The following is a 17,573-nucleotide window of genomic DNA, read 5'->3' as shown; positions in this document are numbered from 1 at the left end:
GGTGAAGTGTCCAACTTTAGCTCAGGTCACGATCTCACAGCTCGTGAGTTCAAGCCCCACGTTGGGCTTTGTGCTGACAGCTCAGAGGCTGGAGCCTGCTTCAGATTCTGTGTCTCTGTCTCTCTCTGTCCTTCCCCCGCTCTCACTCTGCCTCTCTCAAAAATAAACATTAAAAAAATTTAGAAATATTTTTGTTTTTGCAGCATGTGCATATTTCTATTGTAGTATTTCATGAGATTTAGGAATTTTTATAGCATATATATTATATGTATAATATATATATTAACATTCTTGTGGCTTATGTTTTCACTTTTATAGTACTTAATGTGCATGTGTCTTAAATTTTAATATATTTAAATTTACATCTTTTACGAATGTCCCTTTGTGTCTTATTTAAATAATTTTTCCCATGCTAAGGTCTGAAAAAATGTTGAATATATTCACTTAAGTTTTAAAATATTACTTTTAAAAGTCGTCTTTAATCCAACTCAAATATACTTGTTTATGATTTGAAGTAGGGATCCGAATTTTTTTCCAAGGGGATATTCAAACAATTTTTTAAAAAGTCACTCCTTTCCCTACTGGTTTATAACAACATAAGTTTCCATATATTAGGGTCTCTTCAAGTCTGATTTAAGGAAATAACAGTAACATTTAACATTTAATGTGTATCTGCCATGTATCAGGAACTAGTCTAAGCATGTTAGATGCTTAGATTGTGCACTTTGGAGTTTGTATGGGCTCACATGTACACTAGAGAGCCCTGATGAATGATAGGTTTTACTATGACTTGTTTACTGGCTGATAAAGATACGGTTGTCGTGTGAAATTCATAAATATGCTGGTTGACACAAACCAAACGTATAACTTGCTTTTATTAAACATTGAAAAAATCAACATATCGTCCAAAGAGGCAGACATCCCAAGAGCTTTAGTGAAAACCAACTTAACATCAACTTGTTTGACAAAGCTTTGAGAATAAATGAGCAATTAGATTCTTAAAGTAGGACTAGAACATGAATGAGCTCTAGACCCCAATACAGTTATAAGCCAACAAATTAGGCATTGTTTGGCTTAATAGTTTTAGCTTTAATGTATATATATATTATTTAGAATATTAGCATCTGAGCTACATAATGATTTTATCATTTTATTTTAATTAAAACAAAGATTTCTGGAACCTCCAAGTAGTCTTTGAAGTTCTCCAATATGGACATATACTAACCCCTATTCCTCACTACATATCAAATGTGAAATAACTGTCAATATAGACCAACATTTTCATACGATTTCTAAGGCTTCTGGCACATAAAATATATAATATCTGTGTGACAACAATGCCATGATTATATACAAAAAAATATTTAAAATGTTCCTTGTGCAATTTAAGTTCTAAAGATTAAAAAAAAAATGTTCCATGTTAATAAAATATTAAAATATTATAAGCTTCCCATAAATTTGACATTGATTTTATAATTACATAAAGAACACACAAGATAAGGCTTGCACACTAAGTGATTCATCATTTAAATGAACTGTCGAACCAAATATACTTATTTGATATTCTTAGATCTCTAGATCATACTTTCAGCCAAAATACACTTTAATATAACTTATAAACATTTCCAATTAAACTGTAACATTGAGGCAGCAAATGTCAGATCTACATTTGCCTACCTATTTATGTGTCACACAAATACAAGTCTATGAATCTTAATTTATTCTTTTGTCTAAGTCACCATTGTAGAGAATGTGTCAGTAAGTGAAATCCACAAAAGGTGACGATGTCTCATTTGAGAAAAATGAAAGTCATTAACACCTTGTCTTAAAGTTCTAAAGCAGCATAGTCAGCTTTTAAGGCAAAAAAAAAAAAAAAAAAAAAAAAAAAAGGCCCCAAATATTATAACTTATAAATTCTGTAATTCTTCTTTTGGCATTAAAAGCCACAGCACAAATTCTTACACTTTAATAGACAATATATTAGTGTACATCTGGATATACATTGGCCAACATTCTCCATCAGCATGACATTGTCCTGTGAAATAGCGGTGTTCGTGAAGTGCATTGTGACAGGGCACATTTAATGGCCATCCTGGGCATCAGGGGACATGGAATGGCTGAGTCTTGACCTTCCATTCACAGATATTGTATTTGATGGAACAGTAACCTAAGAGAAAGAAAGAAGCACAGTTTGCACCCATCAAGTGAAAATGGCACAGCTCTCTAATTTTCAGTTTTCAACAATTACCACATTTGAACTTCTGTATAATTGTAAGCGATAATATTTAGTGTTCCGTATTCAATAAATCACAAATGATTAAGAATAAATGTTCACTCTACCATAAAATTAAAAATGAGAGAGTTGTTATTTCCACAACAAACAAGTTAAATAATCCATTAACACATCTTAGCCTTCACAAAATTACCAAATCAACTCAAAGGACAAGAGCACAAACAGACTGCAGGCCAAGCTGTTGAAGAGCATTTTTTGCTAGGTTAATTCTGGCTCCTCAAAGCTGCCTTGGAAAATGTAGAAAAATAAAGCGAATTCCACAACACAAAGAATTTTTGTATTTATGGTATATATTAACTTGACATTCCCCTCCCCAGGTACTCCTTGTTTATAAGAAAATACAGCTTTGGTTTTTAAAATGCTGTCATTTGAAGGGCTAAAAAAGTCAAATCTAAGAGTGTTATGTCAAAACAATTGCAGAATGAAAAGTAGTTTTCTTCCTCCCAATAAATAAACTCCGAAATTCCAAGATTCTATGGCAAAGTCTCCTATTTACAAATGGTAAGTGAATGAAATACACTAAGAATTTCCTAAATAGCTTGAAATTCTAACATTTAGAAGAATGTTTTAAAAAATCATCTGGATTCTGGATAGTAAATAGGTATAATATTTTGAAATATTATACATAAAATTTGACAATACTTTTAAAAAATGGTTAATGTCTAGTTATAATTTGAATAGATTCTTAACCAAACATTATCACAAGAGAACTGGAGTACAAAAAGCCACAGATTCTGCCTTGCATCAGAGTAAGTTCCTGAAAGGGAAAATAAAATGGGCAAATTCAGTTTGGATTTGATTTCCTAGTGCTTCATTCATGGCCTTTTACTAAAACAAAGATTGGTAACCGAAACGAATCAACTTTCTTCACTATGAATCCAGGATGGAGTAGAGTAGTTGACACTAAAACAGCTAAAAGAAAAGCTGCCACCAGGGGAAGGAAAACTCCTGCACCTTGTTTAGTATTCACGTGGGGTTCCTTTCCAAATATAGCCAACAAACAGGTAACGACTTTTCATTATGTAACTTTGGCACGAAAAGTTTCAGTGTGTAGGGATTATTTTTGTAATTATTGCCAAATTTGCAGTGGTCATAATTCTTTGTAAGAAAAAGAGACAAATTTTGTTTTAAGCATTTAAAAAACATACCAATGACCCTAATACAAATAAAAGATGTTTACTGTAGCACCATTTATAGAGTGGAGAAACTAGAATCTAGTGAAATGGCCACCAACAAGGAGCAAATAAACTATGGTTCATTCATATAATCAAATACTCCATAGTCTGAAAAAGAATAGTGTGTATGTGTATGTGTAACAAGATGGAAAACATCAGAGATATTTATGAATGGTTTACAGAGGAGTTTATTTTTGTACAGAAAAATTAAATATGTTTATATACTACAAAAGTGGTCTGGAAGGTTTCACTTTAATCTATCACGAGCAATTACTTTAGGGGGAAACGGTATTTCATTTGATATTTAAAAATTTGTATACTAAACTTTCAAGCATGAAAAGACATTATTATAGACTAGTCTATAAATTCTGTGTGGTCAGAAACCTTGACTATTTTAATGCCGTGCCTGGCACGGTATAGATCAATGAATTATTTCTTGAATGGAATACAATAACTTCTTATAAACATTTATAAAGTAAAAGAGTGTTGCTTGAATTTTTTGAATAATGAACATATGACACCTATGATAAAGATTTTTTTAAAGATTAAAAACTTTTAAACATTAAAGAATTTACTAATATGAGCATTAAAGAATTTACTAATATGAGCATCTACTATTTGACTGTCTCAACTTTAAAGAATATCAGGAATATTCTTGTAGTTTTCTTATTCTTGTAAGGAAAATTTGCTATAAAACTGTCATTGATTAATATATATGGAAAGAACTGCCAACCTGAAGCCCTCGGATTGTACAAATTCCAAACAAGGAAGTATGAGTAAAAAGCAGACCAATTAAACAAATAAAAATGCCAGTAAGTTCTGGGCGACTTATCCCATAAGTTCTGGGTGACTTATCTGGTTTCTTTCTTCCTTCCAGGTTTTTATGGAGCCAAAGATAAATTTTACATTCTGAGGAAACGGTTAATATCAACTACTAAATACCATTTGTCACTTTATTTTCATAAACGTATATTCTACTTGTAATAGTATAATGACCTTTAGTAACTGAAGCATCAACAGGAACCAAAAGTAGCCAGAAAGTTCTTGTATCAACACAAGTAAATGATCATAGTTTACTTAATCTCATATTCTCTGAAAACAATCTGCTGATTCACATATAAATCTTTATGCCAAATACATTTTATAAAACAGTAAACTAGATTTATTAAAACTAGGAAGACAAGACAATTCTGTGACTACATGGGGGTCAAAGAGGGGTAAGGTGTGGAAAAAAATCTTAATATGAAAAAAAAAACATGGCATGTTCATGACTACATTTACACTAGAGCAATCAACTAGATAATTGTTCTAATGTGAACCAATTATTATAATGAAGGTTAATTATTCGGGTATGAACCAGAGCCATAAGGCAGGTTGGTACCTGGAGTTAAACTGAACATTTGGGTGCCAAAATATAGGCAAACCTGGAGCCAATTTTCTGATGAACAATCTAAGCCCACTGTCAAAATCACTGAAGATTTTATTTGGCACTATAACTGTTGTTCTATAAAAGAAATGTTAGAATTTAAAACAAACCAGGAGAAATGTTCAGTACAGGATAGAAATATGGGACTTAAGCAAAGATCACAAGGAATCAGAGCCTTTTGGTGTCCATTTTTACTTCCTTTTGCAATATATTTTTTGAAATACAATACATGTACAGGAGAGTGCACTGAACTTAAATAAACAACCTGATGGAAACAAACACAAACGTATATATAATCCACCACTCAGGCCAAGAGAATAGCTCCAGCTCCCTACTGATCTTGTCTTTATTTAAAATGTTGACATTTTCTTTATCACAGGTTTTTGCTTTCATTTAGACATTTAAAAAATCTTGCATTAAGATAACATTTATCTCGATTACTTAGTTTTTTAGTTTCCTCTTAAATTGTGTTGCCTGTCCTTCTCCTACAAACCCCAGCAAAGCCTTTTCTCTCCCTGTGGAAGTAACCCTATCATGATTTTTATAATTACTTCCTTGCTTTTAAAAATAATTGCCACCTACGCATGCATCGTTAAATAACATAATTTAGTTTTGCATGCCGTCAAACTTTACACATAGATATTTTTATAGGTCTTTACCCTGTTGTGTTTAGGTGTACTTTGCCCAACTTACTGCTGTTTGATAATCCATTCTTTGAATATATTATTTATTCTGTTTTTGGATATTAATGTTATACTTACTTAGAGCTATTACAAACAATATTTCATGAATATTCTTATAAATGTGTCCTGGTACACAACACACACCTTTTTAGGGTATAATTAGAAGTGAAAATACTGATCATAGTGTGTCAGTTCCGTGACCTTTACTAGACCCTGTGTTCATTTTTAGTGCAAAAAAAAAAAATTGATTACTTAAGGAATTTTTATTAAACAAAATTCAGGAACTGGCACTACAAAGACTCAGGGCTATTGATAATCTCCTACTGAGAGAGATAAAATTTAGACTTGATGGAACCTCAAGTAATGACTTATAAACAGGATACAATTATAGGATCATCATTTAGAGCCTGCTTTCTATGCTGATTCACATCCAGCTCATTCTGGAAGCAAGGAGAGTTTTATAAGTGAAGAGACTGCCAATTTAGAGCCCGTATCACCAAGCACACAGCTGCTTGCCTGTACAGTTCTGTTGGCCTAAAAGACATTCCCAACTTAATGCACTCTTCTGCAATTAGTCCATTGGAACTGATTACTATATCCACGGACTTAGGAAAAGGCACTGCAGTTATGTTCTGTCTAGCTACTTGGTTCTCCTGTGGACCTGATGTGCCACTGCTTCTCAGTCCCAGGCTGTGAACACCCAGAAGGCAGAGGCTTCGTATTATTCATTTTTGTATCCCCAGCATCTAGGACAATGTTTAGTACTTTTTTGCTTAAAAAATGCTTATCAAGTATATTGAATTGAGAAAGCTTTACATTTTTTTAACGCTTATTTCTTTTTGAGAGAGTGAGAGAGCGAGAGACTGCGTGCGTGCACATGAGCAGGGGAGGGACAGAGAGAAAGGGAGACACAGAATTGGAAGTAGGCTCCAGAGCTCTCAACACAGGGTCCTACGTGGGGCTCAAACTAACAAATCGCGAGATCATGACCTGAGCTGAAGTCGGATGCCTTACCAACTGAGTCACCCAGGTGCCCAGAATTGAGAAAGCTTTAGATCAGAAGTGACTGACTTGAAACTGAACCTTAATTTACAAGATTAGAAAGAGAACTATTTTCTTAAGTGAAAATGTACAGTTTATTTGCGTGGGCATATTTCCTCACAAAAATATAAATGTCGTGACCTGTGAAATACCAGTTTCAGTACTCAACACCACCAACTTTTTTTTTTTTCCTGCCTGGCACCTAAATTCAGATTCTACAAATACTTGACAAAATTCAAACCTAATCTCCTGAATTATTCCTTCGTGTTTCCTCCACTCCTGACAGCAGGCAATATTTTGCCCTGTCTCCTTGTTTGCCCAGATGGGAGCGCCAAGCCCTCCATGAAAACAGCCGTCACTCATGGCTCCACTGAAACACACTGAGGAAAATGGTGAGCGCAGACAGGGCTGGCCTTGGAGATGTGCCCGAGATGCCCTCCCCTTTTCCTTCTCTCCTTGCAGCATTCCTGTCCCTTCGCAGATTTTATTTCTGTTGAGCTCAGTGCTTTGCTCAACAAGTCTCTTACTCTTCTCTAAATAGCCTCTAAAATGATTAGAGAAGGAATTCACAAAACGAAATGCCTAGGGAGTCAGGAGAATAATGAGTACTTTTCTTGTCTTGAGTGTTGAGGAACTTGCAACCAAGACAACTAAGGGGAGAACAAGAAAGACATTTAGGGAGACTACAGCCTCTGGAAAGTCCAAGTTTTGATGCCAGGCTCCAGGCTTCACCACGTAGGACTTCTTTGAGTGGATGAAAGCAACAGAGGGAGGAAACTCACCTCAAATAATTCCCTGTGTCGTTTTTTTGGCATTTGCTCCCCAAAAGAAGCATACCTCCCTTCCTGAAGTTCTCCTACATCTCCGTAAGGAGGAGCTGGCCACTTTGGCAGGGCCTTATTAGACTAGACTTTCTGCCTTCGGTGTCATCTAAATTCCCTAGATTTTCCCTACATTTTTTAACCTATAAAGCCACCTGCCCCCCCGCCCCCTCATTCTCCCACATATGGTAGTTGACTTTGATCATCGTGGGAGCCAGGACTGAAAACTTGAACGTTCCTATTGCTAGTGCGGCTTTTCTGGACTACGGAGGGATTTTCTTTCTGAAAGAATTTTTCTTGCTATGCTAATACAATTTATTAAAATAAGAGTCCAGGGTACTTTCTATATATAGTTATATAATAATGAGCAAACCCCATGTTCTGCACCTGGCCCATGTTGTGGAAAATAGACCGGACATATTTTTAAGTATGTGTAAGACTCTGGACTCTTTCAGCTTATACTTCAAAAATGACCCTTGACATCAAAGAGCAACTTCTGGCATCCTCCCTATTCAGATGCAAGGGCCAGAAAACAATTTCCCCTAAGTATTAGTTTGACAATGTTGAAAATAAACCCACTGTCACCCATCTGATAAAGAAAACTTACCCTTTTCAATTTGGCAGCAGCCTCTCCAGAACGGATTGCAGTGAGCAAACTCTGTCGGATCTGTTCTGGGTCAGAGCTTTGGAATGTTAAAGAACTTTGTCTCTTAAGAATGAATGATGGGCAGTCAGTTGGAGACGGTATTTGGGAATTCTGTTCATTATGTGCAGAGTTATTTCCCTATAAAAATAAGTGCAAAATATTTATATGAATACCAAGTGAACAATGGGCCATTAAAAAAAATTCATCATCAGTATATTTTTAAAGAATCACTATTTGCCACACTGGTGTTTTAGACATAGTTCTGTTTCCTTCCCCAGTGAGTTATCTCTGCTGCCCGAGCTCAGTTGGAAGATGAGGGTATTACCTTCCCTTCTCTTCAACTTATGAGGCTAAGGAAGAAAAGTGGTACCTCTCTTTGTTTTATGAATACACTAATAATTTTACTGTCCCTAAGTCAAATAATGCTGATTTTTGCCAATGGAGTTGGCCAGAAGAGCCAAATAATAAGAAAAAAAAAATTCCATAGGCTAAAAAAAGAACACATTTTTAAAGTTACAAAATATTAGGTTTTCGAATTATCATTTTTGAAAGAACAGAATGGACAAACTGACAATTTTATATTGGTTGAATCTAACATAGCTTCTAATAAAAGAATATTAAGGACCATGCTACATGTAATAGCTTATTTTGTGTTAATGGAAGTCACAGGGGCTAAGTGATGACCGTGTTTTCTTTATTTTGCCCATGGACTAAAAAACATTAGGAATTTCCAAATTTAAGAATCAAAATTTAATTAAACTTCTTAGGAAAGAATATTTAATAACCAATTTAACTGGGAACTATTATCAAATAATCTTAAAAATGTCTTTTTTAAACTGCCAAATATCTTTACAAAAGATGAGCTAAACAGAGCTTAGGCAATGACTCAAAAACTGTATTATCTAAATCAAGCTCTGTTGTTTAGGAATGGTATTCCATTCTAAGAAGAAACGCAGGCTTTGTTCCCAAGTAGAGAATTAATCTCTACATCATACATCTCTTCCTGACATTATATCAAAGATAAGAAACATAAATGTAAAATACATGAAGAAATATTCTTCAAGATGAATACTGCTTTGAAATTATGGAAAAGTCTTTACTTGGCAATATGGTTAATGTTCTGTTACTCTAGGAATGTTTGAAAAAGTAATATAAAATACTTCTGGAACTGTCACACAAATCTGAAAGTATTCTTTAAACAGTATCAGGGTAAAAGTACACAAAATATTTTTTAAAAATTGCATGGGGATTATCATAATTCATACTATAAATTTCATCCTTTCCTTTGACTATATTATTTGAATCTAGCAAATTATAACACTTAGTTGACCAAACACTAAATAAATGTTCTTTTATGTAAATTATTAAGGTTAGATAATGGTTAAATGATATTTTAGTCAACATACATATAACTGGAAAAGTTAACAAAAATGTGAAATTAAGAAAATTATATTTTGAGATTGAAAATTCTGGTTTCAATTTAAATTATTTATATGTGTCAATGTTTGGTAACTAAGGTTGAATATATATGATAGAAAATGTATAGTTGAGAAGTATCTGGTTATATTAACTAGTCTTAACTGCTTATGTTTCTATATAATTAAAACTATTTTGCTATTATGTAGAAGTAGAGTAGAAAATAAACCATAACATCCAGAAAAGTAATAAACAACTTGAGATAAGCAAAACACAGGAAAATAGAATCAGAACTATAAACTAGTACAATATACAAATGTATGGCAAAGAAAATTTAAATTAAAATAGGGGCACCTGGGTGGCTCAGTTGGTTAGCATCTGACTTTGGCTAAGATCACTCAGATCATCATGATCTCAAGGTTTGTGAGTTCAAGCTCCGCATTGGGCTCTGTGCTGACAGCTAAGAGCCTGGAGCCTGAATCAGATTCTGTGTCTCCTCTCTCTGCCCCTCCCCCACTTGTGTTCTCTGTCTCTGTCTCTCTCTCTCTCTCAAAAATAAACATTAAAACAAATTTTAATAAAAAATTTAAAAAATAAATTAAAATATTTCGTAATGATACAATCATTTAATGACCATATAGTAATACCCAATCAAGTTATATGAATTATAATAATTCTGAGAGTAAATAATCAGATGTTATGTATTTTTTACTCTTTATTCCCTATGGTAGCTTGCCATTAGATTAATATGAATTCAGAGTTAAGTAACACACAAATATACAACATGCTTGTTAACCCCCATTTAAACCACGTTGTATAAGAACCTCTGATTTTTAAAAAGGTCACGTTACCTTATCACTCACAAGTAGTTGTGGGATGCCCACAAATTTATTTACAGAAGGAGCCTTCCCCTCTTCTGTGTCAGGTGGAGGTCGGGCAGCTGCACCCTCACTGCATGACACTGTGCGCACTTTGCTGAGAGACTGTGACCGTTTCACTACAGCGAGGGCAAAGGGTGAGGGAGCAGAGCTCGAGTAAGGTCTCGGTGCACCAAAAGTTTTCAAAGTCTTCAGATTTAGTGCAGCTAATTGATTCGCAGGAAGAGGAACAGGTCTCGGGGCTATGGGAGGTGGAGGGGTTTCAGTAGGCTTCTGGTTGCTGATGTTATCATCAGCATTTTTAATCTGGGGCTGTGGAAGAGACGGAGTTGTTTTACTTAAGGGAGAAAGAGTTTGTTCTGGAGGAGGTATCACTTCCCTTTCCCCCTCTTTCTTTATTAGTTCTTTCGGAGTAGGGTTAGGGGCCACATGGACACCTTTGGCAGCTGCAGATGTCACATAGTGACCTGAAACTCTTTTTTGCATCTGTAGGAAAAAAGAACTTGGTTTGGTCTGGGGATTTGAAACCCGAGATTTAAGTTTTGACTCCAAAATATTGTTTATATCTTCCAAATTTGGCACAAAAGGAGCTGTGCCAGTGTCCCTTGTCATTCTGGGAGTAGGTTTCAGAGGACTCCCCATGGCAATGCAGGGTGAGTTCTCCACGCCGTGGACCTGATGCTCTGTTCTTGGGCTCGGCTGTAGTTTAAGGTCTGCCTGTGGCTCCTTTGGGTTGTCGGAAATAACAAGATCTTCTGTTTGGATTGCAGTTTCTTTCACATTTTCACCAGTGTGCTTTTTTCCTAAAGTATGGATCTCGTGATCATCTTTATACCCAGTCGTTTCTGATTCCCAATTTTTCAGTATCTCCAGGGACTTGGGAGGCACTATTTTATAAGTAGTCATTCCAATTTTGGGTATGTACTCTCTTGTGATTTCATTTGAAGGTTTTGGCTTGGGATCATAGTCTTGTCTATAAAGTGGATAATTCTTTGAAATAGTTGAGTTTTTATCAATCCCATCTACAGAAGGCAAAAGGCCATCATTACCACGTGCACAAACTGGATCTTTTATGGTGAGTTGATTCTCTGAATGTACGTTTAGGGGGCCCTGACTCCTGAATTTCCTTGAGGCATCTACAGCAGAATCTTGGGGACTTAGAGATGAGGGTTGAGTTGATTTACTGTTACTTGGAGTTTGCACACTCTCATTAACTTTGAAATTAGACAAATGATGGCCTTGGTGATTCCCCTCAAAACTGTCAGAGGAAGGGTTTGTCTGAATCGCCGCATCTTGCATTTTTGTCTTTTCCTCACTGGGTTGATTCAGTTTTTGGCCTGCTACTAATGATGGAGCTAGATGATTTTCCTTGTAACTTTCAGCAGTATCAGTTTTATGTGCCTGATAGTTTGATAGTCTGTCAGCTCCCATGTCCACACTGTTATTTTTGGCAACACCTCCCACATTGATTTCTGTTATCCTCACTCCATTTTTCATATTCTTTTCTGTGTCCGTTGGAATGACAATTATTTCATTTTGATCTACTAAGGGAAAAAATATTGTCAAGTTAAATGTATGAAAAAACTAGAAAAAAAAACTCAAGTTTTCAATGTCTGCCTCCCCCAAACTGAAGTAGGTTGGTTTGGATTCTACAGGTAATTTTCAGCTAATTATACAAAACCAAGTAATAGCATTAGGAAGGAAAATCATGGGCTTTGGTATCATAGAAATCAGAGGCTAGAACCCGGCTTGACTGACTACAGTCTGTGTGGCCTCACCATGTAACCTAACCCCTTTGAGCCTCAGTTTGCTCAGATGTACAAAGGTAAAAACTTGTATTATATTTTATATGGCATTTATATAACATGCCAAATAGGAGACGATATTGCCCAGAACAAGCAGTCCATGGAAGACAGCTATGTTTCTCCTGATAGGTAGACTTCATATTTCAGTTAATGTTAAGAATGACAATAGAAATTGACAAATTCCAAGATGTTTTTCCTTTTTTTGTTTCCTATTTTGACTCTGTCTTTTCTATAACCCCTAGTGTATTTCTATTTCACACCTTACATCAAAAGGGAAACAAGCCCAGTGAATGTTACCAGTTTTAATTAAGGCAAACAATAGTAACATTACCTTTAAGAGTTGAAGTAAAAACAAATTCTCAGTTGACTGTCTTGGTAATTAGGCATCCTTGATAAAGACTTTGTTTTCAGTCATAATATGGGTGATTTCAGCTACAGAAAAACAATCACGTGCGCTCTGATTTTTCTCTGAGAAAAATTCTCATGTCAGAGTCCCAGTAGAGAAAGCAGCCTCTCTCTCCCCTGCACTACTTTTCCTCTTAATTCTAATTCAGATCTCCTGAAAGCAAAAATCACTTGCCAGTGTCTAGGTTAACAAGCAACAGTTGCCAGCCAGCAACACGATGGCAAAGAATTGGAATGAGGCATCTGGAAGGAAACACAGGTTTATGGGTGCGCGCTATGTGTTCTGGTCCTCAGGGAAGTGATTTATATACTGGGCTCCTGTAATCAAATGCCCAGAAGAATCATTTCTTCTGAATGACCGACTAACCCTCATCTTCAAAATCCTTAGTGGCTTCCCCTTCCAGATAGGGCAGCAGTTCATACAGCGCAAGTGAAATGTGAGCCTTGGGAGTCAAATCGCGAAAGGATGTCAAGTATTTCTCTAGAGTTGTATCATCACTCACTTTTACTTATAAGATAATGAACAGTTTCACTGCCTAAAATGTCATAAGCTATTCTGAATAGTTCTGTTAAAAAAGAAAAATATGCATGCAAAAAAAATATCATGTTGCCAGGTAAATTTGTATACTTTCTAAGTTTATTTATGTATGAGGGGTGGGGAAGGGCAGAGGGGCAGAGGGGCAGAGGGGCAGAGGGAGAGGGAGAGAGAGAGAGAGAATTCCAAGCAGCCTCCAAACTGTCAACACAGAGCCTGATACGGGACTTGAACTCTCAAACTGTGAGATCATGACCTGAGATGAAACCAAGAGCTGGATGCTTAATCGACTGAGCCATGCAGCCACTCCTGTATACACACAACTTTTATTTACTTTTTAAAAAATTTTTTATATGAAATTTATTGTCAAATTGGTTTCCATACAACACCCAGTACTCATCCCAGTGGGGGCCCTCCTCAATGCCCATCACCCACTTTCCCCTCCTTCTCACCCCCCATCAACCCTACGCATCAGCACTCCTGTATCCCTTGGGTAAATTCCTAGCAGTGCTATTCCCGGGTCATAGGGTAGATCTATTTGTAATTTTTTGAGGAACCTCCACACTGTTTTCCAGAGTGGCTGCACCAGTTTGCATTTCCACCAACAGAACAACTTTTAAAAATATATTAGGGGACTGGATGGCTCAGTCAGGTAAGCACCTGACTCTTTATTTCAAGTCAGGTCATGATCTTGTGGTTCGCAGGTTTGAGTCCTATGTCAGGCTCTGAGCTAATAGTGCAGAGCCTGCTTGGGATTCTCTCTCTCCCTCTCTCTCGCCTGCCCTCCCACTGTCTCTCTCAAAATAAATAAATAAACTTAAAAAAAATACCTTCATATTTTTACACCCTACCTAATTGCATGATTTTTTGGTCACGGTAGTAATATTTTCTATTATGTTGCAAGGTTCTTATATTAAATAGCTAATTTTTAAATGGAATTCATTTTTATTCTTCCTAAAAAATGCAACTGATTATCAGAATATTTATTGTCTATACAAGTGACTTCTCAAAGACTAATAATTATTAGCTTTTGTGAGTAAAAACACATTTGATTAAAAATCATTGAAAAGGCACATTTCTGCCTAGGTTCTTATTACTTCACAAGTATTTTTAACGTCTACATGAAAAGTACTATTGTCAACACTGCTATGAGCACAAAAGAATGTAAGAAATGTTCCCTGGCACCAGGAAATGAATGTAAATGTATTTCTTTCTCTCTTACTGTAGCTCATTATCCAGTGAGTATAGGTATAGTCCAGTTACACAATAGAAATATTTTCCAAAACAAAGTAAATCAACATAAAAATATATTGTAAATTCAGTTCCCTATAACAAACCCTAACTAATTGGTTTTAGAACTCCAAATGTCTATTTTTCACATTTTTTGGTGGGTCGCACCTACTTTACTGCTTTTTAATTCTGAATTTCTCATCAGAATCTCACAATTATTACCAATGACAGGGCTTGAAACCTAGAATCACTGCTGAACTCAGTAGCTAATCCATCCTCATACTAATAATGACACTAACCAAATGTCAATGACTGGTTAGGCCATTTTACAATGATAGCCAGTAGAAGTTAAAGGTAGATTTTGTACTATCCTGTCCTCTCCCTACTCAAAACCGATACCAACATCTACAACACAAGTCATTTGACAAAAGGATGACTGAAACAAATATACAGGGTAGGTGAAAAAGAGGGAAAAAAAATATTAAAACTCCTTTAAGGATAATAGAAATTATTTTAAAAGTCCCCTATATAATTCAATTAAAAAAAAAGTATGGGGGGGGACCCACCCAGAGTTGACCAAGGTTATTGCAAATCAAATGCAAACAGAAAAATATTATTACAGAAATATACCTGTGACCCTAGCACTAACTTGATGCCAAAATCTTAGCAAAAATGATTTGATGATCATTTTTAAAACAAGGAAGCAGCATGATTTCTCAGTAAAAACTCTACTGACCATCATAGTGTATGCTGTGAGAAACTAAATCAAGAGGAAAAGGAAGGGGAAATTATGTACTTTTAGAACTTCTCAGTATTCTATCTCAGGATGGTACTGACCACGGAGAAAAAGACTTATTCAAATTAACCAACACATGATGTGCCTGGGTGGCTCAGTTAGTTAAGCGTCTGACTTCAGCTCAGGTCATGATCTCGCAGTCCATGATTCTGAGCCCCGAGTCAGGCTCTGTGCTGACAGCTCAGAGCCTGCTTCGGATTCTGTGTCTCCCGGTCTTCTCCCTGCCCCTCCCCCACTCGTGCTCTGTCTCTGTCTCTCAAAAATGAATGTTAAAAAAAAAAAAAATTAACCAACACATACCACATAGGTAAAACAATATATATCTACCCATCTGTTTGTGATGCTGGGATAATCCACATTTTATCCAAATATGAATATATATACCATATGTTTTCTAAAAATCTGCATCTAGTTTTGTATATTAATATAACAGACCGGACTATGAGAATTCATCAGCCAACTCTTTCATATTTCCTTAAAATACCATTGTGCACTCCTTACATCTTATATTTGTGTAGTATCATTTTTCCGAAACTCAATGTTAAGTATAGATCTTCCTTAACTTGTGGTGGAGTTACATCCCAATAAACCCATCATAACTTGAAAATATCATTAAGTCAAATGCATTTAATACGTCTAAGCTACTGAATATCATAGCTTAACCTACACTACTTTAAATGTGCTCATAAAGCATTAGCCTACGGTTGGGCAAAATCATCTCTCACAGAGCCTTTTTTATAATAAAGTGTTGAATATGTCATGTAATTTATTAAATACTGTGCTGAAAGTAAATGGCAGAATGTTGCAGGTGGAGGGGTTGTTTACCCTCATGGGGCTGACTGGGAGCTGCAGCGGCTGAGGCCCACCCTCATGAGAGAGTGTCATGGAGCGTATTGCTAGCCTAGGAAAATACCGAACTTCAGAATTCAAAGTAGTTTCCGTTGGATGCGTACCACTTTTGCACCATCATAAAGTCAAAAAAATCTTAAGTCAATGACTGTATGTATTTTAACAATATCTCAGTATTCCACTAGGTGCCATGAGGAATTTAAAGTATCGGATAGAATTTCTCTGGTTCAAAAGACTGTCCAATCTGGTTGAGGAGTCAAGACCAGAGAAACACATGGCTTGTAATCAAGTAACAAAGTAAGTAAAGTGGCAGGATTTGGACAGTAGTTGAATGGGTGAAGTTAGGTTGGAAAACCATATTTTTGCAAAGAATGAGCATAGCCCTAAAGATAAAACTAAGTGAAATATAATGAAGAGATGAAACTATCTTGATTGAGGGGGTACAGAATACTGGTAAGTATTATACAGAATTAGATGGTTTCAACCTTAAAAATCAGGCAGACAAGTTTCACCCAAGTAAAAGCCACTTGAGTATGAAGTAAAACAAGTTTGACTTAGGAGTTGGTATAAAGAAATAAGAGAAATAGATCACAAGTAAATGCATAGAGAACACATCTTTAAGATCCAAAATCTAGGTTAAACAACCTCTAAGATTTAACAACAAAAGTAGTTCACATAATGGTTAATAGCACATGTTAAAGTAATACTGTCTGAGTTCAAATCCAAGGTCCACCACTTACTAATTATGGGAACTCAAGTGAGTTATATAATATTATTGTGGCTCAATCATCCGTAAAGTGGGACTAAAAATAATAAGACCCATAAATAAGTTAATCCACAAGATTAAATGACTTAATATAGATAAAGTGTTAAGAATGGCCCTTTGGCACATAGTAAGCGCTATGAAAATGTTGGCTATTAGTGTTTGTAGAACTCACCATTTTCCTGGTTTGAGCCCAATGACTTCAAGTTTCTTACATTGTCCACTACTCTCTCTTCATTGCTTGCATTATATACCATAATGCGTGGCCCTCTGCAAAACAGGATATTGTATTTCATATATTGATACTATTTAAACACACACACACACACACACACACACACACACACACACCCCAGATGAGAAAACAGGCAATAATTTCCAAAGACAGATGGACTGAAATAATCATCTTTTTTTCCCCTGCCAAATACCGGAAATTTAATAGCAAAGAAAAAAATCCAACTGAGAGGAAATGCTGCTATGAACCATTAGCTTTCATAAAGAGGTCCTATTACAAAGAAGGATCTAAGAAGCTTGGTAAAAATGAACACTTTTCTAAAAACAGTGTCTTTTTGTTATTATTGACTGTTTGTCTTTTAAAGAAAAAGAAAACTAAATTAATCATTTTCATCTTGCATCTGCCCAGGCGAAGTTCTGGCAAATCAGGATGTGGACTGACCTCACTGGGATTTTTTAGTCATAGAAGGGTTTAATTTGGAGACAATCCCATGCAAATTATGGTAAAACTTTGATAAAGATGGTTTATTTTGCCTACTTGATTCCATCTTTATTCATGATGTGGCATTTCTAATAC

The 17,573-nt window shown here is 35.7% G+C and overlaps 1 protein-coding gene across 13 annotated transcripts in view; it reads right to left on the bottom strand.

The window, feature by feature from the left end:
- Window positions 1-857: 857 nt before the first annotated feature.
- COBLL1 (cordon-bleu WH2 repeat protein like 1) overlaps window positions 858-17,573 on the bottom strand; it is a 175,071-nt gene continuing 158,355 nt past the window's right edge. For 9 of the 13 annotated variants that reach the window (XM_060621271.2, XM_060621266.2, XM_060621268.2 and 6 more), the window contains 4 exons: window positions 16,938-17,032; window positions 10,353-11,923; window positions 8,047-8,223; window positions 858-2,167 (listed from right to left, as the gene is read on the bottom strand). In XM_060621271.2, coding sequence (XP_060477254.2) covers window positions 2,081-2,167; window positions 8,047-8,223; window positions 10,353-11,923; window positions 16,938-17,032 — 1,930 coding nt within the window. In that variant the 3' untranslated portion in view covers window positions 858-2,080. The remainder of the gene's footprint in view (window positions 2,168-8,046; window positions 8,224-10,352; window positions 11,924-16,937; window positions 17,033-17,573) is intronic. The other 4 variants (XM_060621267.2, XM_060621281.2, XM_060621278.2 and 1 more) reach the window with 2 other exon arrangements.

The sequence above is a fragment of the Panthera onca genome, chromosome C1 (assembly GCF_046562875.1).
Source record: "Panthera onca isolate mPanOnc1 chromosome C1, mPanOnc1 haplotype 2, whole genome shotgun sequence".
NCBI classification, from domain to species: domain Eukaryota; kingdom Metazoa; phylum Chordata; class Mammalia; order Carnivora; family Felidae; genus Panthera; species Panthera onca.
The sequence above is the reverse complement of the archived record's forward strand: the minus strand, read 5'-3'. Positions and strand labels throughout refer to the sequence as shown.